The 23,259-nt window shown below is 44.9% G+C and overlaps 1 protein-coding gene across 1 annotated transcript in view; it reads left to right on the plus strand.

Annotated features, from left to right (window-relative positions):
* Positions 1–22,845, plus strand: part of Piwil4 (piwi like RNA-mediated gene silencing 4) — a 48,334-nt gene extending 25,489 nt beyond the window's left edge. Inside the window, exons 12-20 of the mRNA XM_008823138.1 lie at positions 1,976–2,160; positions 5,698–5,770; positions 7,893–8,093; positions 9,125–9,228; positions 17,197–17,267; positions 18,527–18,680; positions 20,861–20,989; positions 22,073–22,220; positions 22,729–22,845. Coding sequence (XP_008821360.1) covers positions 1,976–2,160; positions 5,698–5,770; positions 7,893–8,093; positions 9,125–9,228; positions 17,197–17,267; positions 18,527–18,680; positions 20,861–20,989; positions 22,073–22,220; positions 22,729–22,845 — 1,182 coding nt within the window. The remainder of the gene's footprint in view (positions 1–1,975; positions 2,161–5,697; positions 5,771–7,892; positions 8,094–9,124; positions 9,229–17,196; positions 17,268–18,526; positions 18,681–20,860; positions 20,990–22,072; positions 22,221–22,728) is intronic.
* The last annotated feature ends 414 nt before the right edge of the window (positions 22,846–23,259 follow it).

Consider the following 23,259-nt stretch of genomic DNA (forward strand, 5'->3'; position numbering starts at 1 on the left):
CAAAACAAACCAACAACCAAAGTTACCTGAGAAAATTCACCCACTAGAAGAGTGACTTTAACGGCGCTGGCCAGTTTAGGAGAGAAGTGAAGAGATTCCCGCAGACCCCATCCCCGAATGTAGCATCTGGGCAGAAGCTGAGTTGTCGAGAGAAATGGTTCCTCCATTCAGGCGTCGGTTGAAGAAATGAACCTGTGTAAGCCTTCCCTGTCCCTTCTGTCCACTTCTAAGGCCAGGTGCATTTCACTTCATATAAAAAGCCTCTCTTGTCTTTGTTATAACAACCAACCTGTCAAAACCAACCAAATGACCAATGTCTCATTTTGGCAAAAAAAATTTTTTTAAAATCTTTTTGATGCTCTAGCCACATCACTAAAACCTTTATTGGAGGGGAAAAGTAATTTTTAAAGCAAGACTTTGTAGGGGCTAGAGAGATGATTCAGCAGTTAAGGGCACTGGCTGCTTTTGCAGAGGACCCAACCCTCTATAACTCCTGTTCCAGAGGATCTAATACACTCATTTGGCCTCTGTGGGCATTGCACAACATGGGTGCACTCACATACATGCAAGGCAAAGCACTCATGCACACAATAAAAACAAGTCAACATTTCGTAAAAGCGAGATGGGTCAGGAAAGAAAAGCTCGGTTTCAAATCTGCATGTGAAGGAGGGTTTTAACTGCTTCAAACAGCCTGTCACCACCTCCATGTGTCCATGCAGTGAAATTCCCACCAATGCAGCTTTTCCTTTTTCCATTTTTCAGTGTGGAAATAGGTCCTTGAAAAGAAAGGGTATCAAAATGGAGGAGCTGTGTGACCGGAGAGAGCAGTCATCAGTCCCCAGGCCAATTCTTTACTGAATCCAGGTCCTAGGAGCTGAGTGTAGGCACCTTGTCCTGGGTTGCCATTTCCACAGGACAACGGCAGCCAGTGCTGTGAGAGAGCCAGGCTCTTGGCGCATGGGGCTGTAGTAAGCAGGAATGAACTGGGAGGCTGGCCTTCCTCTTTGTGTGCTGAGGTTTCCTGTAGCTGAGTCACACCTGACCACCTAATGAAGACAGTGGTCCCCTGGCTGTGATATTAAGCCACTGGCATTCTAAACTTAATGTCAAATAGCTCTTAGTCTCTCCCTCAGCTACTGCATTTAAGTGTATAAAACAGGAGCATTCCGTTGTTTCTTGAACACTTAACAGCCTCAGGACTGGGGACATGACTCAGTGGGTGAAATACTTGCTATGAAACTTGAAGATCTCCAGCACCCACATAAAAGGTTGGGGTTCGGCAGCTTGCATGCATAATCCTACACAGGGAGGCAGAGACAGGAGGATCCCTGGGGCTTTGAATTGGTGAGCACATCAGGTTCAGTGACAAACCCTGCCTCAAAAAATAAGGTGGAGAACCAGTTGAGTAAGAAACCTGATGTTGACCTCTGGCCTGCTACCCGTATGCATCTGCACTTGCACATAACATGGTCGCACACACAGATACCCCCAAACACACACACACTGTTGGCCTCATCTTTGCTTCTAGATGCAGCTTTTCCTCAGCTGACCCAGTCTTAACTGTCCTGTGGGTTTGTCCATTGTACTGTAATGAATCAGACATCATTTTCAATTGGCAGTATTAGGATGCCTCAAGTAACGAGTCCGAAAGGGACAGCCTGCTTCCCTGGACCATTGAGACAGGGCATAAAGTTAGAGCTGGAAGGGAACCCCAAGATACCACAGTGACGTGTTCTCTGCACGCAGCAGGGCCACAGGAAGTCCCACCTGAGGTGGTACACCCAGGGCCCAGCAGACCCAGCATGATGCCGCTGAGTCTCCAGTCCCCAGAAGTACATGTTCTGTTGAGATGTGAGCTGTTCAGTGTCATGTGACACTGAACAGCAAACCATATTTAGGTGTTTTATTGTGACACACATTATCAAATTGCCTCTGCATAACTTTTCTCAATCCTTTCGTGATCTTTACTTCTCAGTGTCAACCTGCATCTGCTGCCGACTGGTCCAAGGATATAAGAGCCTGCAAGGTTCTAAGTTCTCAGTCTTTGACTACATGGTTGATTTTATGCAGTAGCAGAGCTGAAAATAGGATTGAAGGCTTTCTGAGCTGTTTGAGAAGAGTTGGAAGCACCATGGGATTTAACGTGGGCTACCCCAAAATGTGAGCATACGGTGAACTTTTTTCATGCATTAATATGGTTTGAATATTGCAAACAATGGCTGACATCGCTACAAAAGTTTCATCTCAGTTATGTTTTCAAAAGATTTTTAAAAGCATTTTGTGTATCTGTGAGTATGTGCAAGTGAGTGCAGGAGTCTGAGGTGGTCAGAGGTGACAGGTCCCCCTGGAGCTGGAGTTACGAGAGTTGAGAATCACCCAGTGTGGGTACTAGGAACCAAACTCTGATTCTCTGCAAGAGCAGTGCAGAGCTCCTAAATGCTGAGCCGTCTCTGTAGACTTTCAGTAAAATTTCTTAAAAGTGTCAAAGATAGGGGGCTGGAGAGATGGCTCAGCGGTTATGAACACTGGTTGTTCTTGCAGAAGACCTAGGGTTTGAATCCCAGCACCCACGTGGCAGCTAACAACTGTCCATAACTCTAGTCCCAGGGGATCCAACAGCCTCTTCTGACCAATGCGGGCATTGCACAACACACGGGTACACTTACCTACATGCAGGCAATCACACATACACATGAAATAAAAATAATAAATAAAATTTTAAAAATGTCAAAGAGTCGGGCATGGTGGCACATGCCTTTGATTCCAGCACTAGGAGGCAGAGGTGGGTGGATCTCTGAGTTCAAGGCCAGCTTAGTCTACATAGTTCAAGGGCAGCTGGAGCTAGAGGGAGACTCTGTCTCAAAAAGACAAAAAAAAAAAAAGTCAAAACCAGAAGAATACAGGTTTTATAATTAACAAATTGTTTTGTAAAACTAGGAGTATATTTTATGTTTATCTTTGTGGACGTTTTCTTTATAGTTTTTCTTTTTAAAACTTTATTATGTGTATGAATGTTTTACCCACATGCATGTAAATGCACCCCTGTCATGCAATGCCTGTAGAGGCCTGAAGAGGGTGTCAGATCCCCTAAAACTGGAGTTATGGATGGTTGTTCGCCATCATGTGGGTGCTGGGAACTGAACCCAGGTCCTCTGCAAGAGCAGCCAGTGCCCTTAACCACTGAGCCATCATCTCTCCAGCCCCTTATAGTTTTTCTTAAGGCAAGTCTTATTCCCTCAGAATCCTCCCCGGTATCAGTTGGTGAGTGCACCCTTAGCAGGTCTGTGTGCCGCCTTCTCTGATTTTTTTCCTTTCAGCTCAGTTATTTATTAAAAACAGGAAATTTAAACACTTTCCTGACTGACTTGATTATAGGCTTGGAAATTTAATGTTACTATATATTAGCATTTAGATAGCCTTCTGATAAAGCGAGAGCACTCTTTCATTCTTTGAACTTTGAGTATTTACTGTACGCTAACTACTGAATTAGTTGTTGTGACTGAGAAAGACACAGAAGTTACTTTAATTGCGCTGGGTATGATGGCACATGCCTTTAATCCCAACACTCAGGAGGTAGAGGCAGGTGGATGTCTTCGAGATAGAGGCCATCCTGGTCTATATAGTGAGTTCTAGGCCATCTGGGGCTACATAGGGAGAGCCTGTCTCAAAAAGTAAATAAATACAATTAAAAGAAATTACCTTTAACTTGTTTGCTTTTAAAAAGAGCCATAAGGGCTTGGGAAGTGTTTCAGCAGTTAAAATGCTTGCCAAACAAAAGCTTGAGGACCAAAGTTTGGATCCCCTAAACCCATGTAAGAGACTGAGTGGGCATGGCAGCCTGTCTGTAATTCCAGCCTTGGGTAGAGGAGACAGGGCATCCCCAGAGCTAGCCGGCCAGCAAGACCAGCCATATTAGTGATCTCTGGGTTCGAGAGGCTCTGCCTCAGTGAATAGGACAGGCGAGCCATGGAGGATGATTCCTGACCTCAACCTCCAGCCTCCACATGAATGCAAAAAATATGCAAACATATATGCAAAACATACACACACACACAAAATGGGAAAAGAAAATATTAGATCCACAAGATTGACCATGCCTCACTTGACCTTGACGTGCTAATATATTGCAACAGCCACTTCTTCGTTACAGTGGATGTGCACGTGTCCTAATTGGCACCGTGTGAAGTTATTCTTTACACACATAGCCACTAATTAATTACATCAGCAGCATACGTGTACATTACCGTAAGCAAAGGCTCTTCTCAGTCATCTCATTTTACAGCACAGTTTAGAATTCTCTTACCGAATCTACTGACAAATCCCCTGGTTCAAATTTCCCCTGCTCTAGTTTCTCTTAAGCCACAAACTGACATACCAGGAAACGAGGATGGGAAAAGTCTGCAGACCTAGGCTGACTTGGCAGACTGTGAGCCACACAGGTTCAAGCCCATGTCCAAGCTCATGTCCATGTCTTCAGTGTTTGTTATTCGAAAGCCTTAATGTTTGTTCCACGTTTCCACATTCATGAAGTATTCGTTTACCTCTTGGATTTGCACACGTAATGTCTTTCATATAAACATCTGCCTGGAGACAGTGAGAGGTCGAGTTGGAGTGCAAGGGCCTGCACTGGAAAAGTCAGAACCTGACTGAGTTGCTGAAATGGTGTGTCCAATCATTCAGGTGGCTGTGCCCGAAGTGGTGGTCAGGGGCTCCTGTCCTGGCTCTGACACCTGCTGGGGAACTCTTGAAAGACTACCAGCACTGAGCCTGCCCCACCTTCTCTTGGTTTCTCTCCCTCCTCTCCCTCCCTCCCTCTCCCCCTCCCTGGCCCCCTTTCTCTCTCCTCCCTTCCTCTCCTCCCTCCCTCCCTCTCTGGCCCCCACTTCCCTTCTCACACACAAAAGATGCTGATTTGATTGTACATGAAGAAACTAGATTGGCAAATGCCTGCACGTAGGAGTTATTTCTGTGGCTTCTGGCCCCTGATTTAATGTTACATAATTGATAAATGCTTGTTGACTGATTGACTGATTAAGGCTGGATATTCCAGGCTTCAAATACGCTGCTCCAGCCGGGCGTGGAGGTGCACGCCTTTCATCCTAGCTCTTGGGAGGCAGAGGCAGGTGGATCTCTGTGAGTTCAAGGCCAGCCTGGTCTACATAGTGAGTTCCAGGACAGCTGGGGCCATAGGGAGACCCTGTCTCAAAAAGACCAAAAAAAAAAACCGAACAAATATGCTGCTCCTCAGGAGGTAAACACAAGCAAAACCCCTACCCTCTGTTTGTGGGATTTTTGCAGATTAGTTGAAAACCCTGGCCTCATTAACTTGATTCCTAAAGCTTTCATTTACAGATTCTCATAGAGATTCAGCATATCAGAAATCTTAACATCAGACCTTTGATAGGAGTTTTTAACTTCAGAAGTTCACTTTCAACTCAACTTTGGATAACTATTAACTGTGAGAATTCTGTACAGTTGAGAAAAATCTCTTTTCTTTACCAATTCTTACATGCTAACAAAATGATAAGTATTTTTGGCACTCTGTACCAGAGAAACAATGTTCGAGTCAACAGATTTTCACTTTGCTCTGACACATTTTTCTCCTAAATGACAAGCCTGCTAGAAAATCCATTTGTACTTTTTTGAAACACCATATGATTATGTGCTATTAAGAAAGAAATTAATCTCTTTATGCAGCATAAAAGTACAAGAAAACCCAGCCTCGTTTCTTAGAGCCATCCAGCAGCACGTTGACCCTGATGTTCAGTTGGTAAGTGTGGGGTGTATTTTGAGTTTTAGATGCACAATTTTTTTGCTTTATATCTGTACTCTTTTTTTTTTTTTTTTTTTTTTTGTCTTTTTGAGACATGGTCTCCCTGTAGCCCCAGCTGCCCTGGAATCATTATGTTGACCAGGTTGGCCTTGAAGAAGAGATCCACCAGTTTCCGCCTCCCAAGAGCTGAGATTAAAGGCCTATGGCACCACGCCCAACATACCTGTAGTCTTAAAAGAAGGAATCTTGCAATTACTATGCATTTCCTCCAAACACACAAGAAAGTGTAAATGCCAGTATTTTGATCAATATGTTTTCCTAATTTTGACAATTTTTAGTTTTTTAATTGAATTTTTGTGACTATTGTACAAGGTATTTTGATCCTATTTAGATCGTATTTAGATCCCGTCTGCATCTGCTTCCCCCTGTACCGTCCACCCAGTTTCCTGTACTCAAGAACATGTATTTGGGCCTGTAGAATCCAGTCTGTGTCCCCAGTTGCCCTTCAGTGTGGGTCTATCCATTGGAACCTGGTCAGCCTACCAAGAGTCTTTAATCAAGACAGACTGCCACTGCTCCCGGCTCTTTTCAACATCCTGCACCTGCATATTTTCCAGCTTGCTGGGCGTCACCTTTAGATTTAAGATTTAAAAGAAAGTGACCCCATCTCATCTGATACCCTTAGAGTACCTGTTTGCATCACAGCACTTTGGGAAATGCTCTCACGGTCTAGGTCTCTCCTAGCTGCCTGTGGCTTCAGGTCCTGCTCCAATGACTAAATCTCTCCCAGGAGCTTCTGGCCTCAAGGTTCCCTGCGTCCTTGCCACTGCCTATGGGTTTCATCTGTGGTGAATTCCATTCATCCTGCACAGCAGGGTCCAGTGGGACACCTGCCTCATTTCCCAGAGTTGTAATTTGAGCACCTGTGTGTGCGTGTGTGCATCTGCTCACTTGTTTTGTGTATGCGTGTACCTGTGTGTATGTGTGTGTTTACCTGCTTGCCTGCATGAATGTGTGACTGTGTGCATACGTGCATGTGTGTGTGTGCCTGTGTTCCTGTTTGCACGTGTGCATACCTGAGTTTGTGGACAGGAGCTTAAGCGTGATTTCACCAGACTCCAGCTTTCCAGACAAGTTAAAATTGGTATTCCATTCAGAGAAAACTTTTTAAAAATATTTTATCATTTCTATCTTATGTGTATGAGTGTATTGCCTGCATGTATGTGAGTGCACCTGTGTCATGCAGTGCCTGGAGGTCAGAAGAGGGTGTCGGATTCCCCTGGAACTGGAGTTAAACAGATGGTTGTTAGCCACCATATGGGTGCTGGGAATAGAACCTGGGTCCTTTGCAAGAACACCCAGTGCTCTTAACTGCTGAGCCCTTGCTCCAGCCCCCACCCCCCAAACCTTTCAGCCTACAAATATGTATTCTTCTCTTAGGCCTTGGCCTCTACAGTTGAGGAATGCAGTTATATGCCTGTTCAGTTCCCCTGTGTAGTCATCTCTGATTCTGTTGGATCACACACAGACATGGTATCTAATGGAGATTATATTACATGAAGAGAATTCTCACCCTCAGAGCATTTAATTCAGTGAGAGAAACTTTAAAAGAAAATATAAGAATATACAAAGAGTTACATCCCAGAATCCCTAGTTACCGGCAATGCACCACACCTGCTTTATCATGTCCTTTGTTTTTCAAAACCATTTGAGGGTAAGTTGATGCTTATGCCCACAGCTGTTGAATACTTCTGGTGCATATGTTCCATAAACAAGGTCATTCTGCTTAAGAACCCTGGGCCAGTAGCCAGCAAAGGAGAAAGGGGAAGCAGGACAGGGAATGAGGGGACTAACAGAATTGGTCTAGAAGTCGAGGAAGCACGGGGGCATGTGTCCCTCCTTGTGTGGCTGACTTTGCCAAGGGTGACGGGGCATTGGAGTGGGGTTTACGGGGCAAAAAGGCATTTCACATGGCCCCAATTTGGGGTTCACAGGCATGATCACATTTGCTGTGTGGGAACTTAGGAGGAAGGTGTTTCCAAAATCCACACGTTCTTTTTCCCCAACAAGCTGTTCCAAGTGTCAGTAGATGGAGCTGATCTGCTCTCTTTGCTTTCAGGTGATGTGCATTCTGCCTTCTAATCAGAAGAATTACTACGACTCCATTAAAAAGTACTTGAATTTGGACTGCCCGGTCCCGAGCCAGTGTGTGCTGACCCGGACCTTGAACAAGCAGGGGATGATGATGAGTGTAGCCACCAAGATCGCCATGCAGATGACCTGCAAACTGGGCGGCGAGCTGTGGACTGTGGAGATCCCTGTGAGACCATCATTCCTTCCCTTTCACGATCAGTCAATTCCCAAATCAGAGTAGGAGACAGTATCACAAGACCCCAGAGTCACAGTCACCCTTTGATGTTCTTGGGGGCCAGTTCCAGGATTCCCTGAAAAGGTCCTCACGTAAATGGTGTGGTTTGCAAGCAGCCCACACGCTTCCTCCTACACACTTCAAACCCGGTGTAGGTTGCCCCTAGTGGCCCATCCTGTGGGCCTGAGAAGCCCTGGCCCTGCAGTGCCCGCTGCATTGGTGGTGCTGCTTGCACTCCCCTGGGCTGTGGGATTCTAGGTGTTGCAGGGATAGTTAAAGGGAGCTGAGGCCTGGCCCCTCTTCTCGGGGAGCTTCTGCTTAGCTGCTTGCTTAGACTTTTGTATGGCAGAGACTCTCGGGTGTCCCACAGCTAGGGGAGGCTTGATTTGTGTCCTCCTGTTTGAAACTGCATCCCGTGGCCTCCACTTATCCCTCCTCAGGTTAGCCTTGCGTCTGGCTGGAGCTCAGCCAGCCCTCTGAAGCCAGATGCTCCTGTGTGAGCCATAGCCACCATGGGAGGAAGTGAGGAGGACAAGAAACTGCACATGTTGCCTGTTCCCTCACACTTCTGTAACTATGGCAAATGTGGTCACCCTGAGTATCCCCCACCCCAGTATAGCTAAGTGAGGGTCCTCAGCAGGAAGAACAGGAGTGGAATTCCTCTCCAGATCCTTCTGATCAGGCAAAAGATAGAGAGATTGGCCCCTTTCCCTGCCCACCTCCATCCTTGGAGCACTCCCACAGAAAGCGGGGCCATTTGGCCGGCAGTAAGGCTTTTCAGCAAAGTATATGCCAGTTCTTGGCGCTATCTCTCATTCCTTGGTTTCTGGTTTAATAATCTGTCCTGTCTGGATCTCGAGTTCCCTAGCACATAGCTTAACTTGAATAATGTAGGACTGGGAAACAGTTTTTAAAATAGCATATTAATTCTTGTTTGAAGAAATACCTCATCCCATTAAACCATGACACACTTGATTTTGTAGTTAAAATCCCTGATGGTGGTGGGGATCAGTATCTGTAAAGATGCCCTCAGCAAGGACACATTAGTGGTTGGATTTGTGGCCAGTGTCAACCCCAGGATAACCAGGTACTTTAAAACTATTCTGAAAATATGCTTTAAAGTTTAAAGGTTAATTTTGTTTTTGCTTTTGGTGAACAAGTGGATTGTATTGGGGTTACTTACAGGAGCAAAATGACTCAAAGACAGTTACATCGCCAAAGCCCGCCCCAGCATGGGTGACAGCTCGGGAAAGCAGGAACTGGGGTGCAGGTACAACCTGCAGGTGGCTCAGCAGGTGGGAGCTTCTGAGCAGCCCAGCTGGTCTGCAGCTCTCCAGGCTTCTAGGCAGCTTGTCTAATGGCTTCTTTACAGTATTTTCCTTTAGATGTTTTTTTGGGGGGGATCCACAATTGACCATATTTTCCAGTATAATTTCCTTCAACAATTTCAGTAAAATGTTTTTTCCCTCACAGTTATCAAAAAGACCAATGTCAAATATTTCTTTAAACGGACTGTCTTATTTTTACTATTTCTTGCCAACATGATCTCTTGATTTTGCTTTTAAACATATAAAAAGTCTAATGCAAAGCTGAGTATGAGTATGTAGCGAAGGCTAATTAAAGCGTGGATACACTGACCTCTAAAATGAAGCGTCATTAAAGGTGTTTTGTTTGGACTTTTCTCATCTCCCTTCTCTTTACAGCTCCTCATACAGAAAAGCAGCTTAAGTCCCCACCACTTCCCTCTCCATTCCCCAACGTCTTTTTTCTTTCTTTTTTTAAAAAAACATTTATTTTTATTTTATATATGAATGTTATGAGTGTTCTGCCTGCATGTGTGTAAGTGCACCTGTGTGGTGCATTGCTTGCAGAGGACAGAAGAGGATGTGGAATTGCCTGGAAATGGAGTTATGGATGGTTGCTGGTCATCATGTGGGTGCTGGGATTCGAATCCAGGTTCTCTGCAAAAGCAGCCTGTGCTCTTAACCACTGAATCGTCTCTCCAGTTCTCAGTTAATTTTTAAAAATTACCTTTTATTTCTTTGGGTGTGTGTATGTGTGCAGGTGCACACGTGCTATAGCATGGTGTGGAGCTGGAGGACAGTTTGTGAGAGGTAGCGCTCTCATTTCACAGTGTGGGTCCTGGGGATTGAACTGGGGTCCTCAGGCTCCTTTACCTGCTGAACCATCTTCCAACCCTCAGTTAGATTCAGACTATAGTTTAAATAACATCCTGACAAGGAATGATTTGTATTATTCAGTTATATTTTAAACACCAACATTTATGTTCATAAATTATGTATTAAAATGTGATTGATGATGTTGAAATAAAATACAACTTCAATTGAAAACCATTTTTCCAGATTCATGGGGGGTGGGTTGGTTTGTTTTCTAGTTGTATACCCAGATCAAGTTTGTGTGTGTGTGTGTGTGTGTGTGTGTGTGTGTGTGTAAATTCCCATGCATTTAGCTGTTTTCTGAGGGGCTGTGTGTGACAGTCTGTGAACCAGACATCTCACAAAGATTTTGTCAAACAGCTGAGTTCAAAAATCAGATTGCAGGATGCTATATCCTATCTGTTGCTTACTGTGCAACTGAAGCCTGGTTATTTAGCTTAGCCTGTAAGTGTGGATAGTTAGTACCTGTTTTATGAGGCCTTCGTGGGGATTATATAAGATTAAGTGCTCTGAACACTGCAAGCCTTAGGGATGCTCAGTGCACGTGTGTATTAAAACTCGCAGACACTTCTTATTCTTATTAAAGACACTTTGTTCTTATTAAAACTTGTAGACACTTGATGTGGTGATTGTGCATACGGCTGCTAAAAACAGAGGTCAAACTAGGACTCGTCCCCTAAACAGTGGCTCGTGTTCTCTCTAAATTGTGGTCTTTAGAACTACTTCCATATTTGGAACTAAACAGGATAGGCAGCAGTTGTTTGCAAAATGTCGTCTTCATGTCTTCAGCTGTTTGATTTACTGCATTAAGTGTGTCTGGGGTGTATCTACAGTTGTGAGATGCAGGAAGTAAGTGGAGCATCACACAAGTCACTTAGAGCAATTCCTATTACAAATGCCAGTTCAACTGTCAAGTTGATGGAAGACTTATAATTTTTTGTTGTTACTCATCTAGAATTTTCATAAGAATGGAGTATGGAGACACTAGCTTTTTTCCCACCTTCAAACTGTAGTCATTTGGGGCTGGAGATAGGGCTCAGCAGTCAGGAACACTGGCTGCCCTCGCAAAGGACTCCGGTTTGGTTCCTAGTATCCACCCTCAGTGCTCCTGTTTTGGGGTTTCTGGTGCCCTCTTCTGGCCTCCGCGGGCTCTGTGGTCATGGGTGCACTTAAATGCAAGCCAAAACACTCAGACATACGCAATTCAAATAAATAAGAGTTTTTAAAGTCTAAAAAATAGTAATCATTTATGGCGAGGTTTTCTCTCAGTTTTTCTCCAGCATTCTTGAAGTGTAGTTGGCAAATAAAATAATATTTAGGGCCTACGTCATGCATCAGTTACTTTTCTGTTCCTGTGATAAAACACCATGACCAAAAGTGACTTAGGGAAGAGTTTATTAGGGCTGATGGTCCAGAAGAGTCCATAAAGGCAGGGGAGGCGTGGCAGCAGGTGGCAGGCTTGGTAGCAGGAGCAGGAAGCCAGAGGCCACATTTCCACCCCAAACAGGAAGCAGAGAAAGAGGCCTGAAGTGGAGTGAGGCTGTGACCTCTCGAAGCCCACCTCGGTGTCATACTTCCTCTAGCAAGCCCACACCACCATATCTCCCCAGATAGCTCCGCCAGCTAGGGACCAAGTGTTCAAATACCTGAGCCTGTGGGGGACATTTCTCATTCAGATCCCAGCACATCACAACATTTGGTTGTGTGTGTCAAGTTAAACTCATCACCTCACATGGTCACATGTGTGTCGTGGGAATACTTAAGATCTGCTCATAGCAAGCCTCAAATATAGACACATCATTAACTATAGTCAGTGCTGTCCATTAGCTATTCAGATCTTGTTCCTCTTATAGATGGAGGTTTATAAGCCGGGCATGGTGGTGCACACCTTTGGTCCCAGCATTTGGGGGACAGAAGCAGGGGTATCTTTGTGAGATCAAGGCCAGCCTGGTCTGTGTAGTGAGTTCCAGGCCAGCTTCAGCTACAGGGAGACCGTGTCTCAAAAAGACAAATAAATAAAAATAAATAAATCGAGGTTTGTGTCCTTCCACTAACCTCTCCCTGTCTCTGTTTCTTGGTGGCTTGCGTTTCTTTGATGGTTGGTGATGTTGGACACTGTCATTGATCAAGTGGTCATTTGGTCATGTCGTTTCTGAAATGTTTATTCAGGTCCTTTGATCTTAGAAGGTGTGATGTGCTCCCCTTTTTACTACTGAGTCATTTGAGTTCTGTGCATTATTTATAGGAAACTCTTATTAGCTATGCAGACATTTCCTTCCGTTCTAGAAGTTGTCTTTTGTTGACGGTTGCCTTTGCTGTGAAGAAACGTTTCAGCTTGTTGAAGCCTCATTGCTTGCTTGTGTTTTTCATGTCATATAAAACAGTAATAGTCATTGAGCCTAGTCTGATCTACATAGCAAGTTCCAGGCCAGCCAGGGCTATACAAAAACAAAAATAGTTCATAATGATGTCTCTTTTCTTTTTTTAACTTAATTTTTAAAGATTTTATTTTATTTATGTGTATCTGTGTATGTGTCCTGCCATGTGTGTGCAGGTGTTTATGGAGGCCAGAAAAGGGCATTAGATGCCCTGGAACTGGAGTTACAGGTGGTTGTTTGCTGCCCAGTGTGGGTGCGGGGAACTGAACTCTGCTATCTCTGCAAGAGCAGCAAGTGCTCTTAACCACGAGCTATCTGGCCAACTGGCCTTCCTCCCTCCCTCCCTCCTTCATATATGTTGATACTTTTGAAGGCTGGAAAATGACTTTGGTGTAATTCTCAGAAATACCCTTCACCTCCTTTAAGATGGGCTCCCCTTGACCTGGAGTTCACCAATTGGGCTAGGATGGCTGGCCAGTGATCCCCAGGGATCCTCCTGTGTCCACGTCCGTCCCAGCCTTGGGATTACAAGGGTGTCCTCCCTGCCTGGCGTCTTTTCGTGGATCTGGGGATTGAACTCAGTTCCTCATGCTTGCCACAGAAGTGCTGTACAGACTCAGTTGTCCCTCTGATAGCTTGTTTCCTACCTTGTTCCCTCCCTTCCTCCTTCCTTCCCTTCCCCCCCCTCGGTATTTATTCATGAATGCTGACATTCAGTTTTCTTAAAGTACCATTGTCTGATATCAGGGTAATGTTGGCCTACTAAAATAAGATTAGACTTAATCCCCTTTCTTAAGATTTTTTGCATAAGTTTGTGAAGGATTAATGCTAATTCTTTAAATGCTTGGCAGAATTCAGCAGCAAAGCCACCAGGTTTGAAACTTTGTTGCGGGATGATTGTTACACTGATTCAATTTCCTTGTCATTATTTAGATTTTCTGTTCATTATGTTTCCATTTTGGTAAGTTTGTATTCATTTCTTACAGGTTACCAAATTTGCTGGTATTATATAATTGTTCCTTGCTCAGAATTTATCCACTTGGTACAGAGCATCTGATCTGTTGGCATACAGTTGTTCATGGTAGTGTCTACGGTCCTTAGGATGTTTGTGATATAAGTTTTAATGTCTCTGATTTTATTTACCCGTCTTCTTTCTTTTATATTAGTCTAGCTAGAGGTTTGTTAATTACCTAAAATTGTGATATAAGTTTTAATGTCTCTGATTTTATTTACCCATCTTCTTTCTTTTATATTAGTCTAGCTAGAGGTTTGTTAATTACCTAAAAAAAACAAAAACAACCAAAAAAATTTTTTATTGATCTTTTAAGGTTTTTCTTGTATCCATTTATTTTTAATTTTTTTTCCAAGACAGGGTCTCCTATAGCCCAGGCTGGCCTCATACTGTGTAGCTGAGGATGACCTTAGACTCCTGATCCTCCTGTCTCCACCTCCCAAGTGCTGGGATTACAAATGTGCTCTACCACCCTGGTCTGTTTACTGCCGCTCTGGTCTTTAGTATTTCCTCCTCCTTCTAATTTTGGCTTGGTTTTTTCCTGCTTGCTTTCATGGAGTGTTAGCAAGTTTTCTTTTTTCCCTCATTTGGTATTCATCACTATAAGCAACTTAGAATAGCCTTTACCACATCATGTAAGTTTTGATAATGCTGTGCTACATGCAGTCTCAATTTAACCTTCATAACATAGGTGTTGGGCCAGCAAGGTGGCTTAGTGGGTAAGAGCGCTTGTTGCCAAGCCTGATGGCCTGAGTCTGAGCCTTGGGACCCATGTGGTGGAGTGGGGGACCGACTTCTGCAAGTCATCCTTTCACTGCCACATGCATGGCATATGTGTGCACACATGTACACACACTCAACAAAATAAAGTAAAAAATAAGGTGGTGAGCAATATAGGAAGACACTGAACTTGACCTCTAGCCTCCCCATGCTTATGCATGTGCACACACACTGAAAATCAAGAACAATTATTTTGTGTTGTCAGGTGGTTTACAGATCTCCACTTCTCTGGGGATGGTAATGGGAATGTTCTGCTCTTTGGTGCTGTCATGGCTCATGACGGTTTGTGTTCCCTGACATGGTGCACTTCTGTCTACATTTGAAGTTTGGCTACTACCTCTGGTCTTTACTGACTGATGTTGGGAGAGACGTGTCATCACTAATTAGCCTGGCCGAGGATTCCTTTTGAAAATTTTAAAAATATTTGTACTGGCTTTTTGAGAATTTCATAAAATATATTTTTAGCATATTCGGAACCCCACCCCATTTTAACATTTTTTATATTTATTTCTCATGTGCCAAAGGCTCTTTCCTGGCAGTGGGTTATGCGCCACTGGGAGGGGATGGTGTGAGGCAAGTGACTCTGTCCTCAGATTTTTTTAACCCAGAAATATGCTGGGAGTTTACCACCATCCAACTCTCTGCCTGTGGAAAGTTGTCAGAAGTGCTGCCTCTGTGTAAACGGACTGTGTTATGGCACCTCCGCTCTGCTGTCTTCGTGTCCCTCAAGACTCGCAGCTTGTTAATGGCGTTGCTAACCATGTTACTGTGATTTCAGATATTCAGAATACTTTGATAATGATGCTGTCGTATGTTAGTCACTTTCTGCTGTTGTGAGGAGACATCTGAGAACAACTTTCTAAAGGAGGAAAGATTGATTTTTGCCTCAGTTTCAGAGCTTTCACTTGGCCCCATTGCTTTGGGCCTGAGATGGGGCTGAACATCATGGTGGAGAGTGTGTGGCCAGCAGAGCTGCTCACCTCAGGACAGCCAGGAAACAGAGAGAGAAGGAAAGGGCCTTTCAAGAGTGCCCCAGTGACCCTCTGCCTTGGCTAGGTCCAGAGACAAGATATACCCTTCAAGAGCATGTCCCAGTGACCCCCTGCCTCAGCTAGGCCTGATTTCCTCAGGGCCCATTTGGCTATGACTTCAGCTCACTTCTGTTGGTTAATCTACTGGTGAAGTTATCACCTGTGGTCCAGTCACCTCTCCATAGCTTCAGAAGCTGAGGAACAAGCCTTTGATCAGCCCTTCCAAGGGCACTTCATGTCCCTGTAACACACACGATTGACCTTCTGAGGGGCACTCATGTCCCTGTGACACACATGACCGACCTTCTGAGGGGCACTCATGTCCCTGTATAACACACATGACCGACCTTCTGAGGGGCACTCATGTCCCTGTATAACACACATGACCGACCTTCTGAGGGGCACTCATGTCCCTGTATAACACACATGACCGACCTTCTGAGGGGCACTCATGTCCCTGTATAACACACATGACCGACCTTCTGAGGGGCACTCATGTCCCTGTATAACACACATGACCGACCTTCTGAGGGGCACTCATGTCCCTGTATAACACACATGACCGACCTTCTGAGGGGCACTCATGTCCCTGTATAACACACATGACCGACCTTCTGAGGGGCACTCATGTCCCTGTATAACACACATGACCGACCTTCTGAGGGGCACTCATGTCCCTGTATAACACACATGACCGACCTTCTGAGGGGCACTCATGTCCCTGTATAACACACATGACCGACCTTCTGAGGGGCACTCATGTCCCTGTATAACACACATGACCGACCTTCTGAGGGGCACTCATGTCCCTGTATAACACACATGACCGACCTTCTGAGGGGCACTCATGTCCCTGTATAACACACATGACCGACCTTCTGAGGGGCACTCATGTCCCTGTATAACACACATGACCGACCTTCTGAGGGGCACTCATGTCCCTGTATAACACATGACTGACCTTTTGAGGGGCACTCATGTCCCTGTTACACACATGACCGACCTTCTGAGGGGCACTCATGTCCCTGTAACACACATGACCGACCTTCTGAGGGGCACTCATGTCCCTGTTATAACAAACAACCCATCATGATTTTCATTTCTAAGTATTTAATTACTGACTTCATCGATAGAACTTCTAAAATCTCCACAACTCAAGCATTTTACAATGGTAACTGAAGTAATCCCCTCTAGAAATGGGTTTATGTTGGAGAAATCCTTGAACATTTTGGGAGCTGCAATGCTTTGTGCTAAACAACTACATTCTTTCATATCAACAGTGTACTGGCCCATGTTGTGCTCACTGTGCAGCACTCTGTATTTATGTGCAGTTTCTAATTTAATTTTCATGGTTCCAGGAGGTAGGAATTACCTTGCTGTCATGTGAACTGTCTTGGTGAGATGAAGCGGTTGAGGTTTGGGTTCATGTGCCAAGGGCCACACATCTGTCACATTTTCTGGTCAGAATTTGAATCCAGATGCCAACACTGAGCATTAGTTACCCTTAACAATGAATTCGTGCTAGGATGGGGTTATTTTGTATAACTGTAGCCAGATGGTACATACAAAGTCAGGAATGTTCACTTTTGCTCATGGCATGTGTGTCTTCGTAACAGTGCATGTTTGCGGTAGGAATGTGGACGTTGGATGAACTTGACGCTCTGTCTTTTACTTCAGGTGGTTTTCTCGCTGCATCCTTCAGAGAACGACAGCTGAAGTTGCAGATTGCCTAAAAGTCTTCTTGACTGGTATTTAATCTGTAGCAATGGGGTGGGTCCCAGGGGCGGTTCCTGCACGTCTGGATTCCACATGCTTGTAGGCGACCAGGCAAGCGGAAGCAAACTCCTAAGTCTGTCAGCTTCCACCCAGTGGGAGAACCCCAAGTCTGTGTGCTGACTCGTAGGCTAGCACATGGTAGCATTTGTGTTGCATTGTGTATGATAATTAAGGCTGTGGCCACTGGAGGCCCTGGTAGTTTGTAGCCCAAAGAGACCTGTGCTAGGGAAACCAGCATGAGGAGGAAGTGTTAAGTCTACACATGGGAGACAGGCCTTTGGCCCTGAGATAGGAGTGCTGCCAGATAAAGCGTGGCACAGGAGAGGATGGGGAGAGAGTTGGTGAGGGAAGGGTCTCTTCACAGTGGGATGCAGTGGACCCACCCGCCTTGGGCTTCCTCATGTGATGCACAGCAGTTTGACATACACATGTACAGCTCCTGTCTGCAGTTTGCAGTCTGTACGTTTTGGGAAGTTGTAACATTTTTAAAGTGAATTTAGTGATCCTTGTTGATGATGTACTTAGATTACAATTATCTTTTATCAAACCAAAATGAATTCCCTAGACAGCCAAGTCTTCTAAAACAGATTATGCAATATGTACATGAAAAGGAATTGCTGTAGCTTAGTACTTATTTTAAAACCTGGTAAATATTTTAGCAGTTTTTACTGAAAGTCTCATGTGGGAGTTGCTGTCTGATGTCTGCTCTGAGGAGGTTTACAGTTAGAGTGGGTAGAAACGTTTCCCGCATCCATCCCATCGCTGAGAACTATGATCAAATTTGGGTGAGGCGTGTGAGGAACTATTTCTGGAGGAATGGCAACGCATTTCCTTGTTTTCATATTTGTTCTATTAGGAGAATGAAATGAACACATCTAGTCTTACTGAGGGGATCCAGGATGAAGTGGAATTGCTGTTAATTTGATTTTAGGCATTTGTCTGCTGCATGAATTAAATTTGATTTGTTGCTTAAATACTAAAATTTGACTAAAGAGATAATGTTAGATTTAGGAACACATGATGTCACTGCAAACCTTATGATTGTGTGAACTGTAGAGATGGAGGAAGGGCCCCAGTTATCCATCTTTGGTATTTCAGATTCAGCCCAAACTAAATATCACTGTGCTTTACCATGGTCTGAAATGACAAAATTATTTCAACCTTGAACTGTTCGGAATCCTATTTTTGGTGGCTTTGCACTGGTGAGTCTTATTAACACCACATTCTGCAGGTGCCCTCAACAAATGGTACAAGCTCAACCATGACTTGCCAGCGAGGATAATCGTGTACCGTGATGGCGTTGGGGATGGTCAGCTAAAAGCAGTTGTTGACTATGAAGTCCCTCAGCTGCTGAGCAGCGTGGCAGAGTCCAGCTCAGATTCCAGGTATTCAGTTCCTGTGCTCTGACATTTCGGATAACAGGTTCACCTTCAGTGACTGAACACACAGTTTGTGAACATGACTTCTATTTTTTTATGCAGTGAAGTTTTGCTGTGTTTCTGTGGCTTGCTAGATCATCTGAGTGGATTTTTCTAAGACTAGAGAGTTGTTCAGATGGTCTAACAGAATAAGGCCCCAAAAGAAGGTGTGCATCCTTCGGAGCAGCTGACACAGGTTGACAAACCAGCAGGGGTAGTGGACTAGCAGAACTGCACATACATACCAACATACCGTCAGGGAGGGAAACACGCTGTGATTACAAATCCAGATCATCACACAGGGCAGGACTTCTGAAGTTGGTCGGCAATGCTCGGGTGAGGTAGCGGAGAGGCGTGTGGGAGCCCGGAGTGTCGAGCGGTGGGTAATTGGCGTGCTCGAATGCCGCACCGTGCTTTTCTAGATGTAGTGTTAGAGTACTGAATTTTCTTCAGTGATTCTGTGGAGTGCAAAGTGCAAAACATACTTGGAGAGTGCAAAAAACTAATTTCACGTTGGTATCTTGAAAATTTCAGAAAGTGTCTTATCCCCAAGTAGTGCAGAGCTGTGTGTGGTCACCACCAGTCAAAATCTCGCAGCCACAAGCCACAGAGGAGTGGGCTTGACCTCAGATCATTACTGAGACAGAGGAGGGAAGAGGAGGGAAAGCCATACAGCTTGATGGTGGAATCACTTGCAGCTGGGGCCAAATGACTAGCGCAAAAATGTCTGTCTCTCCCCAGCCCCAGGTGAATGAATCTCAGATGACTGATTAAATACGTGGAGACAGGTGAATCCCACAGCTGACAGTGTTAAGGGGATAACATCTCTTGCTCTTAAACATCAACTTTTAAAAGTTTCAATATAGGGAATATTCACAATTATTTATTCATTGTTTATTTTTAGGAAGAACCACCTATTGATTACACTGTAAGGGAACAGTAGGCTGGGCAGTAACTAGAACCTGCAGCTCAGGATGTTTTTAAATCCTAAAACTGCTCAAAGTGAAGGTTCACAGTGATCCTTGATCTCCCGAGTTCCTTCTGTGATGGAGAGTCCTGGGATTTGGCCTTGGCATTGAAATACTTTCAGCACTTGGCTATTCAGCATTTGGCCAGAACATATGTTTGCTCTGTCCCTCCCTCCCTTCTTTCCTCCCTCTCTTCAGCCATCCCTCCCTCCATTCAGGCATCCCTCTCCCTCTCTCCAGCCATCCCTCCCTCCATCCATCCCTCCGTCCCTCCATCCATCCCTCCGTCCCTCCATCCATCCATCTGTCCCTCCATCCCTCCCTCCGTCCATCCATCTCTCCCTCCCTCCATCCAGACTCCTATCCATCCATTTATCCATCCATTTATTCATCCCTCCATCCATCCTTCTGTCCATCCATCCTTCACCCACACACCTAAACATGGGTTTTTAATGATTCAGAATAGATTATTTGAGGAGCAAGAGAAACTTGAGCCTTTCTTTGCTACAACAAAATAAATTTGAGAGGATGAGGGAAGTAAAAATGCAGTGACTGTTGCTAATGAGGGGTGGTGTCTCCATGGGTAATTCTGGAAAAATCTTTCCTTAAGAGGCAGTTGAAAGCTGAGTGACACAGGCCAACGGTTTCCTGGGGCTCAAGATGTCAGCGATAGAGCACTTTTCTAGTGCGTGTAAGGCTTCCAATTCCTGCATCGTCATCAAGTAGTTCAGTTGGTTGTCATGGTAACCAATCCTTGTGCCCATTTAAGTATTATAAACTAGGCAAATGACTATGCTTTTGCACAAATGAAGACAATCCCTAATCATATGTCTCTAGAGAAGAAGGAAGGGCAGGTGATTTTTTATCTTCTTTGTTTTGCAGTGATTTTATTTTACTTTATAATTTTATTGCAATCCGGGTCTCCCTGTTTACCCAGCTGACCTGGAATTCACCATGTAGAGCAGGCTGGCCTCAATCTCACAGAGACCTGCCTGCCTCTGCCTCCCAAGTGTTGGGACTAAAGGTGTGCACTACCACACCTGGCTCTTAGAAGTATCTGTATAATGAATTTCTGTTTACTTCATTTTACAAATTCACAAACAGCAAAACAACAGCCCAACTAAGTAAGGATGAAGCTGTGTGACTTGGCTGCATGCTCATTTTATGCTCTGGTTGCAGCAGCTGCAGGCTGTCGGTGGTTGTGGTCAGGAAGAGATGCACACCACGCTTCTTCGTTGAGACAAGCAAGACTGTGCAGAACCCCCCGCTGGGCACCGTGGTGGATTCAGAAGCCACGCGGCCTGCTTGGCAAGTGTCATTGGAAGACCGTGTGTGTCTTTGGCTTTTCTGTGTGTGTGTTCATATGCATGTGTGTGGTGTGTGTGCTCATGTGCATGTGTGCGGTGCATGTGTTCATGTAGTGTGCATGCACATGTATATGTTCATGTGTGTGATGTGCATGCATGTGCATGTGTTCGTGTGCACGTATGCATGCATGTGCATGTGTGGACTGTATACATGTGCATGCATGTTCATGTGCACACATAGTATGCATGTTCATATACTCATGTGCATATGTGTGGCGTATACAAGTTTGTGTGTTCGTGGGCACATGTGATGCATGCACATGTATTAATGTGCATGTGTGTGGCATGTATGCACATGTATATGTGCATGGGTGGTGCATGCACCTGCATATGCTCATGTGCACACATTCATGCACATGCAGGATTGTATGTATACACATGTTCATGTGTGCACGTGTTCATGTGCATACATTCATGAACATGTGTGTGCATCTGTGTGCTCGTGTTCTGCATGCACAGATGTTCATGTCCACATGTGTGGTGTTTGCATGTGTTCATGTACATATGTGTGATGTGTGCAAGAGTATTTTCATGTGCACCTGTGTGCTTATGTATCTGTCCACGTGTAAATGCATGTGGCATATGAATATGTATATGTTCATATGCATGTGTGTGGTGTATGAAAATGTATGTTCATGTGCACGTGTGTGTTCTTGAGTGTGCGTGCATGTGTGAGGCCAGAGGCTGCTCAGGTGTCTTCCTCAGTGGCTCTACCTTTTTATTTTTTTTGAGACCGTGTCTCTCACTAAACATGGAGATCGCTCATTGGCTAGACTGACTGGCAAGTCCCAAGATCCTCCTGTCTCTGCCTCCCCATGCTAAGATTATAGGCGTGTGACATCAGGCCTGGCTTTTTACATGGGTGCTGGGGTACAAGCTTGAGCCCTCATGCATGGATGGCAGCCACTTTGCTGAATAAACTGTCTCCCCAGTCCCTGGAAAATGATTTTGAGACCCATTGGGTGCTGTTTGGATCTGTCCTGCTCTGTGACTCCTTTCCTCCATTCCTCCACTGTTTCTACAGGTATGACTTCTACCTGATCAGCCAGACGACTAGCCAGGGAACCGTTAGTCCCACTTACTACAATGTCATCTATGATGACAACGTCTTGAAGCCTGACCACATGCAGAGACTGACGTTCAAACTGTGCCATCTCTACTACAACTGGCAGGTGAGTGACAGCTGTTCACTGAGGCAGCATGACCTGGAGGGCCTCACCTGGGAATTGCCATGTCCTCCCCTCCCCTGTTCACCTTCATAGCTTTGACTTCACAGGGAGGAGCCCACAGTGGGAGGAACCCGGTCTGTCACAGAAACAAAACAACAGTCCCAGGGGACTTGCCAGGCCAAGCCTGGGGGCAGCACAGCTTTGTTAATTCATGCTACACGTGAGGGATGTGAAGCCAGCACAGACATGCGGTGGGAAGGGGAACATGATGTGCCTGCCCCGTGCCCTTGCGCATCAGGCCAAGAGGTGCACTCAGAGTCCAAACCAGGTCTCCCAATTCCTAGTCTGTGAACCGGGACCACCCTCCAGGCTATCTTGCCAGTGAGCTTAAGCTCCCTGGTGAGGGTGCCCTCTGTTGGCTGAGTTTAATTATCTTTTACCCAGTAACACATTCTATTATATTAGCAACCAGCAGGTGAAAAAAAATCATTACTATCCCCCCTCCCCCCAGGGCTTAATCAGCATCCCAGCGCCATGCCAGTACGCACACAAGCTGACCTTCCTGGTAGCACAGAGCATCCACAAGGAGCCAAGTTTGGAGTTAGCCAACCACCTCTTCTACCTGTGACTGCTGAGCATCACTCCATGCAGACTCCATGACACAGTTGTGCTTTATACGAATCTGCCCAAAGCTCAGTGTTGTTGCTGCAGAAAGGGGACTGAGCTCCGTTTTAAACATCTGGTGAGCAGGTAGAAGACAATGAAAAATTGTCATCTGAAACAGCTCAAAAGAAATCTACGGCTTTTTCCCATGTCTTTTTCACAGGGTACTGGGTTTTATCACGGCTTTTTCATGTGTCTGCTGCTTCACTTGATAATCTTTGTATTTTACTATTTTTATTTCCTCTTCTATTTTTAAAAGTCACATTCTTGTGGTAAATTTTCATTACGATATTTGGAATATATCAATACCTGAGAGTCATAGAGTTAACTGTCTTCTTTCTAAAAAGTGTGTGGTAGTTTTATGTTGGACATGTGGGGT

Source organism: Nannospalax galili, unplaced genomic scaffold (genome assembly GCF_000622305.1).
Source record: "Nannospalax galili isolate Female #2095 unplaced genomic scaffold, S.galili_v1.0 scaffold469, whole genome shotgun sequence".
In the NCBI taxonomy this organism is placed as follows: Eukaryota; Metazoa; Chordata; class Mammalia; order Rodentia; family Spalacidae; genus Nannospalax; species Nannospalax galili.